This window comes from Scatophagus argus, chromosome 2 (assembly GCF_020382885.2).
Source record: "Scatophagus argus isolate fScaArg1 chromosome 2, fScaArg1.pri, whole genome shotgun sequence".
Lineage (NCBI taxonomy): Eukaryota > Metazoa > Chordata > Actinopteri > Scatophagidae > Scatophagus > Scatophagus argus.
This window is the reverse complement of record NC_058494.1, coordinates 7,412,003-7,428,905: the sequence shown is the minus strand read 5'-3', so window position 1 is coordinate 7,428,905 and position 16,903 is coordinate 7,412,003. Positions and strand designations below refer to the sequence as shown.

At 41.6% G+C, this 16,903-nt stretch overlaps 2 protein-coding genes across 3 annotated transcripts; both read right to left on the bottom strand.

The window, feature by feature from the left end:
- Positions 1 to 322: 322 nt before the first annotated feature.
- On the bottom strand, positions 323 to 11,223 carry bmerb1 (bMERB domain containing 1). 2 transcript variants are annotated; one of them, XM_046404703.1, is made up of 7 exons: positions 10,835 to 11,223; positions 7,537 to 7,657; positions 4,767 to 4,840; positions 2,840 to 2,954; positions 2,166 to 2,248; positions 1,946 to 2,060; positions 323 to 1,440 (listed from the first exon to the last, which is right to left on the bottom strand). In XM_046404703.1, the coding sequence occupies exons 1-7, from the start codon at positions 10,920 to 10,922 to the stop codon at positions 1,362 to 1,364; spliced, it is 675 nt and encodes a 224-aa protein (XP_046260659.1). In that variant the 5' UTR covers positions 10,923 to 11,223; the 3' UTR covers positions 323 to 1,361. The 2 variants fall into 2 exon arrangements, with proteins under 2 accessions (XP_046260659.1, XP_046260668.1); XM_046404712.1 differs by having other exon boundaries at positions 323 to 2,060; positions 10,835 to 11,220.
- Positions 11,224 to 11,877: 654 nt separating this feature from the next.
- On the bottom strand, positions 11,878 to 16,349 carry LOC124067399 (mpv17-like protein). The gene is made up of 4 exons (XM_046404726.1): positions 15,684 to 16,349; positions 14,754 to 14,824; positions 14,443 to 14,472; positions 11,878 to 13,898 (listed from the first exon to the last, which is right to left on the bottom strand). Exons 1-4 carry the CDS (start codon positions 15,985 to 15,987, stop codon positions 13,653 to 13,655), a joined length of 651 nt encoding a protein of 216 aa, XP_046260682.1. The 5' UTR covers positions 15,988 to 16,349; the 3' UTR covers positions 11,878 to 13,652.
- Positions 16,350 to 16,903: the final 554 nt, after the last annotated feature.

The window sequence follows — 16,903 nt, the reverse complement described above, 5'->3', positions numbered from 1 at the left end:
GGTAGTTTCAGCTTATTTTCTGCATATTTATTCAATATTCAACATTAGGACCTTCATAAATTCACTACTACTACAGAACGTTAAAGTTATCAGAAGGTAGGTTAAGTGACAAAGGGCAACACTTTGCTTGACATGAGTCACTAATGTCCTAAATACACTCAAACATACACGGTCTATTGTAGGCATTTACAAGAGAACTGCATTCATTTCCTGGTGTTTATCATAAAAACGCAAGACTAAATTCAGAGGATGCAAGTTGTTTATCAGCAATATCCATAATATCTATGAATGATGTCATGATACCAGAGTCAATAATTCCCAGTAGCTGTTGGCTGAGATGATGTAAGTGATGTGGTGACACTGGGGAACTATCAAGCATAGTGTACCAATAAATAAATAAACAAAGAAAAACACCATGTTTAAAAAAAATTCAAGATTTGTGCTGGCATATACAGGTGTCAACCATAATGATGGAAGGTCACAAAATCCTTAACAGGAACTAACCTAACCCTTCAAATGTGGGTCATAAGAGGTTACATGCCAGTTAGTGTTACCCTCTATAGAGTGAAATGGACACGGGTTTGGCTACTGAAAATGATCTCAAAGTTCTTCTTCGTCTGAAGTTTCGTCAGTGACACTTTAATACATTTTTATCCTTCAAAAAATGTACAGAAGATTCAATTTAATAATTGGAGTGTATTATAGACATTATTGCACAGGGTGAGGTTGGAAAACAGAATTGCGTTTGGCTAGTTAAGCAAAGCACAGCCAGTTCAATCTCAAAGAAACTTAACTGGCCATGCTTAGCTTGTTTTATTTAAAAACAAACAGGGAACTTTTCCTGCATTGTCCACTCCCTGAGAAGATGAACACTATTGTGTATTTTTCTTTTTACACAGCACTGTATATGTCCATCATCGGTTTCATCGTATTGCCACTGTTCATCTTTGTGTATGCATTTTTTAACATGAAGGAACTGCTCTTGCGACTGCTCCCTGGATGTGAAGTAATATCTACGTTTGATGTTTGAACACAGATGATTTTAGATTCTGTCTCACATTACTTTCAAAATTTTGATGTACAGGTTGCCAGATGTCTTTTCAAATAGACAGATGCTTTACAGGCATTCAGCCTAATATGACCCAACCTTTGTAATAACATTGCAGTGGGGTCCACTTTAATCAAATATTTCTTTGTCATTTTTGTTAACATTGAATGACACATATCGAGAATAAAAATGCCACGCTGGCCAAAGGATGGACACAAGAATATTGTTCGACTCCAGCACAAAAGCATCCACTGGCTGCTGCTCCTCTCCAGTAATTTATATACCTGTCATGCTGCCATATTGTTTGTTTGTATCACATGTGTTGGCCCCACCCTAAGAACAGAGTGTTTCCTGGAAGTGACCAGTGAGGTTCACTGGTTGGTGATAAAAGGCTGAAATGGAAGAATAAATACCCGTGGTCAAATATGATGAGACAACAACAGATGCTTTTTCCTGTCAGGCAGAGAACCCCAGCAGTTACACCTCACTTTGTGGACATTGTGCTTGTAGTTCTATAAAGGCGTGCACTGTTTATCAACCACATGATCATAGACATCATAAAGTAATGTTACATGATGCATGGACCCGATCTAATTCTCATACAGGATACATAAATAACAGACTTTTATTTACAATTCCCATTCCCATTCCCCCCATGTACACCGTGGACAAGTGTCCTCACCCACAGAAGCTCCTTACTGTAAGGTTCCCTCCGAGAACTGATTAGGGATCATTTCCAAAACTCATTTATGAATTTCATTCCTGAACAGTTTTGAGGGAAAACACAGCTTACAGAGGTTCTCTGAGTCACAGGAAGTGATATATGGCATGTCATGTGACTTGAGCATGTTGTGTCTGACATGAGGAGGGGGTCATGAAGAGGTCTGTGTCAGTTACATAATGGCACACTGGGTGGCTCCACAGCAGTCCTTAATGATGGCCACTCCTGACTTGGTGATGGATGGTTTGTTGAGAGGCGGCTCTGGGATTTGTCTCTTGGGCTTTGGAGGATCTTGCCATAAAAAGAGAGGAAAAAAGAGATGATCACATTGTGAAAGTTGAAGTGAGCAATGACCCTGCCCCTCTCTGTGTGGGAATTTTTGGATTTTTCACTCACTTTGTGTGACTTTGAGCTTCTTCTCTAGAGGCATCAGCTTCAGTCTGAGGAACTCTGCCATCTCCTTGTCCTCCTCTCGCTCCCTGAGTTCAAGATACAGTCAAACAGTCTGCCATTTGAACACATTCACATGATTTGCAGGACTAGCACTCTTAGCCTAGCTGCAGTTCCTGCCTTTTTCCATTACCTCATTTCTTTATTTCTGGCCTACTGTCATTTCTTACTGAGACACTTGAATAGAAATAAACTACTATTATGAGTTACACCTGTGCTTCTTCGGTTTAAATGTACAAATACATTTTATCTGCTTAATGCTGCTGTTTTGTGAGTGTGTGTGGTGTGTATTTTGTTCTGATTAGCTAATGTTAGCATGGTCGTCACTCAGCTTACTCGCACACACACACACACACACACACACACACACACACACACACACACACACAGTAGCCAGTGTTGTGATGGTGAAGTGGCCCTGTCCTCTGTCTTCAGGCATGCTCTCATTTGCTTCACACATATAATCTAATGAGTCTCCTTCCCACTGTCAACCATCCTGTGTCTATCAGATGAAGAAATCAACACAAGAAACCAACACTGTCTGAGTAAACAAACAGACAGTCAGCTCCCACAGATGTCCTCCCGGATATTAACTGTTCCTGTATGTGGGAGCACTCTACCTTAATCTCTCCACCTCAGCATCATCAACCAGGAAATCCCTTTTCTGCACCAGCTTATGGATCTTCAGGATCAGCTCCTCTTCCCGTTGCCTCTGCTTCTTGGTTTTTTCTTTCTCTGGAGAAAAAAAAAAAGGAAAATTAAAGAAAGGCAGTGTTATAAACACATAAATAAATGGATAGCTAGAGGGACAAGCAGAGCAGATGAAACCTTAATGTTTTACTTCCTCACAGGAAACATAAATGCAGGTTCCGCACATTCAGTTACTTGCAGACGACCTTAACAAACTGACCTTACAGCAAAGTCAGCTGGCTCTCAAACAGAGTCACATCACAAACAGACCCCTAATTCTCTCCTCATGTATAATTTATACCAAATAAGGCAACTAACTTAATTATGTAAATGCTAGAGCGTTCTGTTTTTTTCTTTCATTTGGTGAAGGAATTTGCATTCACAGTCAGAGACCCATGAACATAACATCCTCTTTGCTTTATCTCATGTTCCTAACCTTCACACTCCGAAGCACAGATAGAGACACACATAAACAAACCAGACAAAGTACACACACACACAGAGCTGCAGAGATAGGCTGTCTGACACAGCTGGTATCTAGGCTTGGTCAGGGAAAACGGGGTTGAAAAACAACTGCAAACATCAGCTCCTTTCTCCTATCCGGAAATGAAGTGGAGCGGTGCAGCTGCAGTCAGTATCCCCCCTCTGCAGGGCAGAACAATCCTGGGTGGGTGCGTGGGTGGTGGTGGTGGTGGCTGCAATCCCAGTGTCAGAGGACAGCAGGGTCTGTTTGTCACATGAGCAATGTTGCTGGAATGAAGTGGCTCAGTGGCTCATGGGAATGTCAATAAGGGGCAGCTTTTGAGTGAGCAGTTGCCACAGTTACTGCTATTTAGCAAAAGTTGCATAAGATTGCTTAAGGTCGGTTTTGTCTTGTCAACTTTTCTTTGTTTTGAGTGGGATGGATTACTGGGTTGCACTGGGGGAGGTCCTGACCTCAGTATATTTAAAGTCTTGTCTACAGCCATGAGTCAGATTAACACCACTAACAACATAAATCAGAAAATGTCCACAAAGGTAAATCAGTGTCTTTCTGACAACATTCATTCCAACATGAGATTCCCAACAGCAGTATTTACTGCAGGACTGCTGTGTCAGATTGTATTACACTGGAAAGAGTTCTGTTATTTTGGCCTCACACTATACACAGCAAGGTTGGAAAGTGGTTAAGAAAAACGCCCTGTGAGTGACAAGTCACTGGTTCGTTTCCCAAAACAGCTGATGAACATCCACGTATTTTGTTGCTTTGCGTCCTTGAACACGACACCAGCCCCTCCTGCTCGCACACACTAATACATGACGTGTGCACTGAGTGCTGTTGCCAGGTTCGCTGTATGCAGAGCCTCGTGTATGTGTTCCTATGTGTGCTGCAGCTGACGTCAGTGAATCATTTCTGCACATTCTCGTTGTATTTCAGTTACAAACCACACTGGACTGTGGAGTTAAATGAATATTTGACTCCATACTGCACAAACACACCATAAAAACATCCAGGGAGTAAAAGTGAGTGTTTTCTGAAATTCACTTTAGACATGTTGTCTGAAAAGCTTCCCCTCAGCTCGTATTGCCTTCACAGTGATGACACATAGGTGCTTGTGTGTGTATGATTATCTCCCATAATTCAACCACATCCCTGAGACTTCCAATCAATCTTGCACAGTTTAGTATAACGGCACCTTCTATAAATCACCACGACGCCTGCTGGGGTCATGAAACAGTTTCTGCCAGGAGTCCAAACAGGGAGTGTTTGCATAGAGAGGATCAATTCTGAGTGGTTTATTTCCTGATATGCTTAATGCTGGTTTTCTTGATTGTTGACAGAGAGAGAGTGTGTGTGTGTATGTGTTTGAACTGTACCTGGTACTGCGACAATTTGTCTCAGCTCCTGCTTCAAACTCATGATGTCTTTGCAGAGCTGAATGTCATCCATCCTAGAAAAAAATGAGAAGGAAAACAGTAAACCACTGGTTTCCATCAGATTGAAGAACAACAAATATTATTAGCTGCTTCCACTTCCACTTGAAATGATGTTAGGCAGAGTTAACAGTGAACCATGGGGGAAAAAAAAGCATCATGCATAAAGTGAACTAGAAATGTCCTGTCAGCTGCCAATTTTATGTTTTGATGAAGTGAAAAATTCTGCCAGTGTTCAAAAGCACAGAGATTGATTTTTTAAACTTGAATATTATATATAATATTTTTCACACTTACGAGTGAAAGGTAAGATGATTTCACCCTATTTTGTATTTGACACTTTCACAATTCTAATAAAATGCATTTTATAACAAAAACAAATTTATCAATTGATTGATAAATAAAATTTATGATGCATGAATTTATCATACATTTGATTCATCAAATATTCTTTTCAAATAATTGTGGTTATTCCAAATGAGAAAAATATGCAGAACATCCTAAGAAACATCCTAATTTGAAGCTAATAGAGACTTTAGAGACTTTGAGATGCAGATAAATTGAAATAGAAAAGCTGTGCTAGGACTTAAAGGGTTAATCTAATCTAATTCACTAAATATATTGTATAAAATGCCCATATGCCCATGCCCAAAATTAAAATGCCCATAACAGTTTCTTGGAGCTCAATGTGAGGTATTCAGATTGTCTTATTTTACCCAAAATTTTATTACCCAAGATATTTACAATTAATATAAAAAATAGAAAAGCATCAAATCCTCATTGCATGCACAAGTGAAAGGGAATGTTTGGCTATTAAATAAATCAAATAAATCACTATAGCAATTAATCAGCTATTAAAAACTTCACACTGCTCTCTGAGCCCATGGGGGCTCGACATGTTCCCCTCTCCTTCCCCTCTCTGTGAGCCATGACAGCAGCCACAGAATTATTTCTCCCTGTCATAGATCAGGCCGATGACTCATCCATAGCCTCCTCCTCTTCCTCCCTCTGCATTTATCTCTGTTGCTCCGTTTTACACCTCCCTCCTCTTTCTTTCTCCCTCTCGACCCCTCCCTTCAGCTCCTTCCTCTCCCCCTCTTCTGTCTTGTTTTTCACTCTTTCAGTGCCGTCTGTAGATTTCAGCAGCTTCTGCACTCTGACACTCCATCTGCTAGTTTGTGTGTGTGTGTGTGTGTGTGGTGTATTGATGAGCCGTCTTGAATCACACAGAGCCTGACAACAGAGACGTAAGCAATAAGCAGCGTGGCGGCCTAATGAAGCCTTTCCAGTGGGCGTGTGAACTAACATTATCAACTGTGTGAGCTCTCTGAGATGCGTATCGGCTTCATCCGACACCTCGAGCATCACAGTGCACACGTTAGGGGCGTAATGACCCACAAAACACACCGTGCGCTTCTTTGTGTCACAGTGCAGACACAATCTGATACAGTTTCAACACAGGAAAATAAATAGCGGCTTGTATAGTCACTTTCAGTTCCATTGTGTTAAGGTGCAACATCCGACACTTTATCATAATGTATCGCAGTTTTTCTTGGTTCATTTACTTTTTTTAAGCTACGTGTATGTGACAAAAAGCTAAACCTTATGCCAAAAACAACAAGATAATGTGACAAAACAAGAAATATTTTCGGCTGCACAATAAAACTTCACTGTTCAGCATTGATTGAGCATATACAAGGAGTGAGCGATATAGATAAAAATATAATTTTCTATCAGGTATATGTAATTATATCACAACAACAATATATTGTAGTAGTAAAATTCCTAGAAATTAAACTGAGTAACTGGACAGAAATGTCAAAATATAATAACTTTAAAAACAAGGTATATCATTTCACTGAATCATCCTGCTCAGTGATTTGTAACATTGCCTGTTACAGTCTAAAACAACCAAAGATATTTAAGGGACATTAATTAGAAATGACTGCAACATCTCTGGTTGGTTGACAAATTTACAGCCTCACGGTCGTATCATCAAAGTCTACATGCACCGCCAGTTTGTATTAGAGCTTTTTACAGAGTTATAATCAATTAATTATTTAAGTATTTTTTCAAGCAAAAAAAAAGATGGTTTCAGCTGCTTAAATATTTCTCACACTGCCATACTGTATGAAGCTGAATGTCCTGAGGTTCTTGGGCACTGAATACGATAGTGAATTTAGCTGCCTGGTTTATCTTATCTGACAGTATGCAAGCAGTGAATGACAGGATATGAATTCCTATTTGATCACACTGTATGTAAACCAGTGGCACGAATGAACATTTGAGTTTCACATGTGAGATGATGGGGATGATGAGAAAGACTGATGATTTAGACACAGAGGAAATAAATAAAGTAAGTCATCCCAAACACTGAGCCAAGCTAATGTCGATGAGGAGCCAGTAAGTCCATCATGGTGACTCATTCAGCTGCTATTGGCATGTCCAGCCCTCTGCATAATCAATGGAACAAATGGGCTGGCTCCCTCACTATCAGACAGACTTTGGGGGAACCGACTTCTACCACAAAGAGACAACACCTGTGCAGTGCAGTGCATCATGGCCTGTCTGTCATGGCAACGCAGAAAACCTCATCTTCCACTCAAGGACAGCAGCAGGAGTTGTTGTGAAACCGTACTGACTGATTTGTCACAGTATGTGTCTAATATGTAGCCTTACAGGAACACAAAACATTGACAATTTAGCAGCTCACATGAAGCGCAGCTCTGACTCCCGGCGCACCAGGACCTCTCGCAGACGCTGGATACGAGCCATCTCCACCTCGATCTCCTCTGGAGCCATGGTGCTCTCTGCCATGGACACGTCTGAATGACCTGGCAGGCAGAAATGACAAACAGAGAACAAATGAATAAGGAGGAGTAAAAAAGATAGGAGAGAAACTGGAGCATCTGACATGGTAAAGAGATTTTTTTTCTCTGATTTTCAGTGACAGCTGAGACATTAACGCATCCAGAAATTCCTAATTTCTGTCTTTTTACCCTTAAAAATGTTCTCGTAGCGTCAGCGTCTTGGCAGACTCATTCCTCCTTCTCCCTGTGACGGGTCACTTCACATCATCCAGTAAAGTGATGTTTGGACAGAAAGCAGCAAGTGTAATCGAGCGAGGTGGCTCAGATTTTGTAGTCACAGCGGTGATTCAGACATACAAATGACTGTTTTCCATTGAAAAGCCTTATCACTGCTGACACGATAAAAGCAGGATTTCAGCATGTGGCAATTTGAGATCTTCTACCAAAGCAGAAGGTTGTTGAGTCTTCATACAGAGACGCATCAATGAGAAGCTGTGGCTTCTCGCTGATTGGGTCATTCCTCCATGAACTGAACCACTGACTTCACACTCTCCATATCTGCCATTAAACACTTGCTACACTGACCAAACATGTACTGCACCGATCAATGCACTGACCACTGCAAATGCTGTGGCTTTTACAACAAACTGACATTTAAAAGCTTTACCAGCATCGTACAACATACAAGGAACAGTATGATCTCCATATGCCAATATAAATATATTCCATGTGAATTTGAGGAGGGTGGTGATGTATTAGAATGTAGTCTTTCTCCAAATATTCCCATCTGCCTGCATGCCAAATCATGAAGGGAGCAATGAAGTTTTTAACAGGAAACTTGTGTCACAAAACTGAGGGTGTGGAGCTTGAAAGATGTTGATGTTTGCTGCATTATGTATGTATTATGATGTAAGTTGCATTATGGGAAATGTAGAATAGCTTTCAGGGGCAGCACGTATCCCAAAGGCTAAAAGTCAGGATGCATGGAATCATATATACATGGCTGCTTAAATCTTGGCACATACACACACACACATCACCCCTTATGGAGACACTGTCCACAAGCTGACAGGACTGAATAAACTATTTGCACCTTGAATCCTGAGATGTCAAATGTGACGCATGTCACTTATGCACAGTGAGTCTTGTAATATTAGAGGACTGGATGAGCTCCTCGTCCTCCTGCAGCTACATAAACTGCAGTGTGCGTTTGTGGTACATTTCATGGACAGAGCTGACTCACCACAGCAGACAGAAGTCTGCACAGGAGGGCCCTGGTTTGTTTGTGCCTCACTGATATTGAATCATCACCCAACGTGTCTGCTGACAAAAGATGCTGACGCCAAAATCGAAGTTTATAGCATGTTAGAAAACACACCAATCTTTATCTCCCTCTTTCTCTCCATCTTGTTTTTCTTTGCACACTCCTCTCTGTCACTCATAGCCATGTGCTTGCCATCAATAAGACCAAGCTGCATAAAGTCCCGACTGATGGCAAAACACCAGTTCAATAATGTCTTAACAGCTCTCTCTTATCTGAACAAGCTGCTCACACATACACACACACACACATACTCAGCATTAAAAGCATCGCAAGGCCTGAAGAGCGCTGACACTCGCTAATTAAAAGCATGTTCGCCAAAGAGAGGTGAGGTTAACTCTGCTGTTTCAGGCCAACATAAGCAGCACTGCTCTTCACAACACAGGCAGGTGTAAACTGGTGTCCTTCTCACGCACATTTTCATTAAAACAAATGAGCTCATTGGTATAATTCAAGATTATGATTTAATGAGGAGCACACGCCCTGGTGAGCCTAGACTGTACGTGGTGCAGCAGCCACATGGGGCCTGTCAACAGGAAAATGTCAGCATCTGTATCTGACAGCCAGTGTAGACACCCCTGACACATCCTGCAGTCACACGCTGGTGCTGCCTCCGGACCCCAAGACCCCACCCCACCCCCACCCCACCGCCACATCTCCATGCACAAAACATACAGGGGGTGAACACAAAATAGAAATGCAAGATAAGCACAGGCGGTATTTCTTTTAGAAATATAAACCTGGAGGGGCTTTGCTCTGCTGCGTCTTGTTTTCAGGTGGAATGTGTGTGTGTTTGTGTTTGTGATAGACAGACAGAAAGAGAGCAATGGCTGGATCTGCGTCTAAAAATATCCCCTGCATTTTCTTCTTCTTCTTCTTCTTCTTCTCTGACTTATTCTGGAAGTTTCTTCACACCCTGCTCTCCTGTGAAGAGTTATCCTCAGAGGAACCAGCCAGAACACATCTTAAAGGATGTTATCACTTGGTTGTTTCCGTCAGCATATGCGTCATTCATCAGCCTTTATCACTTGGGCAAAATAACAGAAACATCTAATACGACTGCTCTGCAGCTGATAATGTCCAAACTGTACTTTGCTCAGCTTTATGGTCGTAATTAAAGATGTGATTTGGGCAGAGATGAAACGATTAGATGATTAATTGCTAGGCCAATCAACATGAGATCAATGTCATCAAACAAAATGCTAAATGTTCTCCGATTCCAGCCTCTCCAAAGTGAGTATTTGCTGCTTTTCTCAGTTTTATATCAGAGTAAAATGAATATAGCTTTGAACTGTGGAATGACAAAAATAGCAATTTACAGACGTCACACTGTTTTGTTTTTTTTACTGACACTGGGGTGCTTTTACAGCTTTGAGGCTCTAGTCTGTAGTGTTGTGGTATTGTGTCAATATAATTGCTTGCTATTATAGTGCAGAAACTGCCCCCCCTCCCCAACACACACACATACCAATTTACAATGATCCTCAAAAACGATCATCTTTTACTCATGTGTCCATGAACTGAAATATTGGAAATGTAAAATCAGAGCAGAGCAGAAGACCAAAGTAGTGACACAGAACTGCTGTGCTGCTCCAGCTCTCACAAGTTTGCCAAATACTCTACACTTGCTGTATTTGTGATATACTCCTTGGCTCAAATTCATTCACAAACCGCACAACACCCAGTGTGTGCATGCATGGGGAATTAAAAGGCCTATTATTGCCACGACGGCGCTACTGATACATCCCAAACCTCTGTGAGTCACCTTTTAACCATTTCAGCGCTACCTGCTCACTGGGTTTTGACAGAGTGGGAGACATCGTGCTATCACTGAGGACCGGGCGGTGAAACAACATCATATTCTGATGCATGACGCTCACCTTTGTCCGTTGTCCATGCAGTTTCCGACACTGCGCCGTAGCTCCTGAGCGCGCGCTCGGTGTCCGAAATAGATTTCTTCATCTCCATGTCGGTGCTGTGCCCGCGCGCATACACCACGATACGACGAGTCTGTGGGCTGAAGTTACACGGCTCCTCTGTGTGCGTCCCTCTAGATCACTCCAGTTCACCCGGTGACAAGGCTCCAGCGACCCGAGACGTTGAGCATCTTTATTCAAGCTTCCAAGTAGCCCGACGTGTGGATGGAGGTGAGGATGTGAGGAGCATGCGCAGTGCGGGCAGGGATGTGAAGACTTGGGAGACACCCACTGGCACCGAGGTGACGTTAAAAATCAAACAATAGGTACACAGTTACACTGGAGTTTTTATTTGTCAGTCTTTCCAAGAATCTGTATTGGCCTATTTAAATATGCCAAGGCTCCGTCTGGGTATATATTCAGTGTATTTATTAGTAATAAAGAGATGTGACAGATAGCAGGAGGTAATAGCTCCTAAAAGCCTCTGAAGTGTACCTCTGGTCGTTATTGGCAGGCAGACAGAAACACCAAAGATTAGATGTCAAGTTTACAAATAAAGGGATCTGGATGTCTATGACAAAATTAGACAAACTGAACCTGGCAGTCTGCTACAAACTACAAACAGTTTTATTAATACGTTCCCTAAAGCTTCATTTTTGGAGGCTTGGAAGCAGGTAGAGATAGTAAGTATAAGTGAGTAAAACAGAAAACACGGGCTGCAGAAAAACAGCCGTGCAGCAGCTGGCAGGCCTTTCAAAGTACATGTTGTGCTCAACATATTCCCACAAGAGATGGAGACAGAGCTTCTGTTGCTTCTCAACAATGAGTAATACAGAGGAGTGAGTAATGTGTCTGATTGATCCAAAACACACTGATAGCAAAATATCAGAGGTGTGAGCGACATCTCAGATCAACCTAAGACGAAAATAGGGTCGTCTTACACTACACTTTAGTAACTGATTTCTGACTCCGCAGCTGTATGCTCATGTAAACACTCACACAGTGAATCAAAGGGATGTTTTTACTTTATTCAACAATAAATATTATTTATCTCCACCAGTTAGTACAACCTGTGTGCAAAATCATTGTTTCGACACATTATAGTCAACAGCACTGATCAATAGTGATATCGAAACCAGTCAAAACGATAATTGAGAAATTTCAGACTGTGTTAAAGTAGCAAACCGACCTTCAACTGAATTAGTAATCGATTTCACCTCTCAGTTCCAGCATAGCACATATAAATAATAGTCAGAAACAAATGCTCTAACACTACATTGATATTATGTTGTTACTTAGTCTGATAAAAGGAAACAGAGCTGTCAGGGTTACATTGTTCTTCTGTAGCCCAATCCAGACACTGTAGTGTTACTGTGATCCATAATATTAATTTAGTTACGTAACAGATCAAATGATATAATCACACAATTTCTGATCAAACACTACTTTAGAATTCATAATTGCAAAGTACAATTCAGCCTCCTATATAAATCATATGAGAAAAACAAAAATAGACACCACATCTCTTGGTGACACCACATGTGCATATGTGTGCGAAAAGTTCTTTTTTTTTTTAATTATCTGTGTGAAATAGAAGAGAGAAGTTTGCCCTAATTCCTTTTAAATTCACCGCCTTCAAGGAATATGTTCACTCTGTGGATGTTGCTGCCTTCAATAAGATCTGAATCATACTAACACAGAATAAATTCAGAAATAACAGTAAGCTTGTGTCCAGAGCAGAACTCCCCCTCCCCAGAAAAGTGCTTGGCAGAGAGGTCTGATGAAACATTTCAAGAATCACTGCAGGCAAGGAAACCTATAAATGTCTGCACTAAGAGGTCAAATAAAAAAAACCCCAAATGTATTAAGAAATTAGGACCTGGTGCAAAGAGAGACAACAGAGAGCACTCCACAGAATCACGTTAACATAAGTTACAACCACAGGCAGGCAACATTTCCACATTCAAGTACACTGATGCTTGAGACAAGCACCATTAATCATTACTAGATAAAACTTCAGTAGTATATCATTACCTTGATAGATATGTAAAGGGATAATGGAAAACATGGAACTCAAAATTGTACTTTGAGATATGTGTTTTGGTGCTTTAAACAATATACTGTTTGTGAAATTATGCCATATCTCCGGGTTGTTACTCCTTAGAGATCGGATCGTTGCAGTTGCAAATAATGGTCCATACGCTGGTCCATGCGCTTGTGCTAATGACAGAGTGACAATGTGCAAGTATAGTAATTTGCTCCATTTCATCAAGTAAAAAGCCGGAGCTAATGTGCTAGCTGCCGCTCCACACTGTGGAAATGATTCTTCGAACACACATTCCAGGTTTTCATTTGGATGTACAGCTGAGGACAGTAAAACATCAACCTTACACTTCCTCATCACACCAGCTTCCCCGTATCGTTAGGCATGGTCCAGTTGAATCAATTGTTTTAAACTTTAGAAAAAAAACCCCAAAAAAAACAAAACCTGATGTGACATGTAGCATGGCGACAGTTCACTGCGGAACAGAAAAGTATGACTCAATGATATTTTCCCACTGTGGTGACGTGCTGTATGAATATTAAATAATGGAAACTGTTTCAAAAAAGCACCTGACAACGTCACCATGACGCACATTTTTAGCTTAGTTGTGATGAGACTTTGAACTCAGACGCCGGCGCAACATCGGCCACAGACAGCCCTGCTGACCACAGGACCAGCTGTCTTCTGTTTCTGTTGACGTCTTGTCCCCCTCCATGACAACGACTGTTTCTACACACCTCAGTTCTGAGCAGGTTTAGATGCTACTGTTGCCTCTTTGGGAGCATCTGTCTTGTCCTTAGTGTCGGCTCCCTGCTTTGCAGATTCTGCTTCGTCCTCTTTAGAAGGGAACATCCACGCCAGAGCAGCACCGGCAGTGCCGTCGCCGCTCTGACGTGAGAAGCAAAGGAAGGTGGCCCAGATGAAGGCACAGCAGCCAGTGAAGGTGGTCCGCACATACAGAGGCACCAAGGCAAAGTTCAGACACTGAGAGAGACAAACATTTTTATCAATGTACCGTTTTTTCAATGTACATGTTTATATATCAGTGAATAATTCAGATTTGTTATTTGAGAGGTAGCTTCTAAAACGACATAACTCCTCAGCAAGTTGTGAAATACAGACACACAGACTCTATTCTTTAAAAAAACTGGGTCAGTCGATGGAATTGAATCTACAACATTTAACCCTTGCTTTGTACTTATGGTGTGTTATGATATTTGGAATAGGTGAAATATTGATTTTAGGGCTGCTCCACAGGCTTGTCTTTTAATATTAATAACTGTGCAAAAAGACCAAGACTGGGTCACTTTTAATACTACCATAGCAGATGTTTACATTAATGGAAGTGTGGGAAAATTTCAAATTTTAAGAGAATCTTCAAGCAGAAGCAACAGATTTATCATGAGGCTGTGAGGTGTCTTTAAAAGATCATTAGTGAGTGGACCTGTGACCTTAGCTTTTCTTCACTATGTATTGTTCCCAAATGTCAACAATGAAAAACATATGGATGGGAGGTATTAACATTTACCTGCATGAATGGCCAGAACATTAGCCCGGTCTGCAGAAACAGACAAAGAGAAAGAAAACAAATCACTTGTAGTTTTCCCCAAATGAAAAGGAGAAAACCTCGAGTGACAAAGAGAACAGCAATCTGCAGAGCTTTCCCAAAACCACATAATACATGACAAATCATCTGATTGCATACACAGAACTATGGCTATACAATACATGGACTGTCTTCAAAATCCATATGTTTTGATTTAGGTACAAGTTAAATGTCACAACAGATGACACCACTTGAAGAACACGCTGTGACAGCCTGTCTCTGCTCCTACTCACTTTGTATGTATTCAGGAATTTTTCTCTCCAGTCTTGCGTGATGTCCTCCTTGCCCTCCAAGAGGCTGACACCTGGGTGACAAACAAGCACTTCACGATTGTTTTGGTTTTCTACAGTTGTATTATAAGCGAGTACAAATACTGCAACACATCCTCTTGCAGGACATTATCAGAATTGTTTTTCATCAGCTTGTTTATTGAATGACAGCTCACCCGTAGTAAGAGGAGAACTGGGCTGGTTGTCACATACCGGTAGGTTGGTTGACACATTCAACAGATTACGCCCTCTAGAGGGCATGTTAAAAATCGTTGGTATTGAAAGTGGTGCCAGAGGTCACCTTAAGGGTGATTTCAGGAGTAAGACATTTTGGTGTTTTTTGTGTCAAAATGTAAATATTCAATATTCATTTTACACAATGGATTTACAGTAAAACAATTATTATCTTTAAAAGGCTAAGAATGAAGGGTAAACAAATGCACTTTTTGAGGGATTCATATGAAAGTGAGAAGTGTCACAACCAATCCTGTTCTCCCCTGTGGGATGTCAAAGGGAGCATTCATTCATCACTATAGCAATTTGTAGGCCTAATTACCACGTGTAATACTAATCCCTCAAGTTTACGTTACTACTGATACTGATGATGTGATGTTTGATCTAGTATAAAGGTTAACTCAATTTCACTACACTACACGTTCTCTGCTTATCTAGAATATGCCATCTGCTAAGTGATGTCTTTCGTGTGGCCTCAGGTAGTCAAGCTTTGTTTCACAGGGCAGTGAACAGCTGTGAATCTTTATACGATACGCTTAGATGACTGGGGTCAAGTTAGACATTGACAGGTATATGATCCGTTTTGAAGTTAACCATTAACTCCCGGTGTGTCCCGGGGAGCTGTGCTGTGTTGCCCATTCCGTCCGACTGGCCACCGACCTGTGTAGAAAACGCTGGTAGCCAGGGGCGCCGCTACAGTCTGGTCCAGAACAAGCTTTCTCACCACCATCCCGGGGGATTTCCCGGGAAACCTCCGCTCCAGGAACCGCATCCAGAAGAAATTGAAGTTACCATGGAAACTGAACGCAATCATGGCGACGTTCCGTGTCTGGCTCCAGTTTATTTTCTCCCTCCGCGAAAACCACTGGTGAACGAAGTCCCCTCCAGCGAACAGACAACCATACAGTGTAACGTTGGTCACCCACGGAAACCGACGCGCATGTCTCAAAAACGCCTTTCGCATTATTGTACAATGAGTATCGACCAGAATTTAATAAGATGTTAGCAAAAAATAAAACACTTAGCTTAATGTGTGAGTTTAAATGTGACAAATTAGTGTTACCGGTAAATTACATCATCTCTTTGGTGTCATCTGTCTGGAGATATCCGCGGCATCGCAAATACTGTACATTTCCTTCCGGTTTTCGATGGAAAACGTTCATAAGGTCTTGCTAACCATAGAGTGTGTATGTTTTCGCACAATTAACATAATAAAGTAATATAATCTCAGATGAAGTACTTCTTTATCGTGCACCATCCGACAACCGGCGCAGAACTGACAGTGAGCCACCGGCCAGCCAGCACGGGCCGTATTGTGACCACGCCCCCTTTACGTAAAGAAGCACTAGAGGCTACAGAAGGGCGGAGCAAAGTTCTGGACACCCCGAGCAACCAATTCAGCCTGACCGAGTGCCCTGAGGAAGCCTGAGTGCAGCGTGTCAGTCTGACCTGAGCTGGTTTGGTCTTATCACTGAAGAGGTGGCTTTTATTGATGCATCAACCATAGGGGTTCAAGAGATCAGAGATTTTTTTCTGCTGACAGTGTTTCGTTACACGTAGTGAACATTTTAATTGTGGCCAGGATACACTATACAGACAAAAGTATCCAGACGGACGTATTTATGGGACTGCTTTTCAGGGGTTGGGCTCAGCCCCTTACTTTCAGTGAAGGGAAGTCTTAATGCTGCTTGTGGCAACACTTTGGGGAAGCCATTTTCTATTCCAGCATGACTGTGTCCCAGTGCACAAAGGAAAGTCCATAAAGACATGTTGGATGAGTTTGGTGTGGAAGAACTTGACTGGCCCACACAGAGCCCTGACCTCAACCCCATCCGACACCTTTGGGATGAACTGGAAGTGAAGCAGAATTGAAGTGGTCC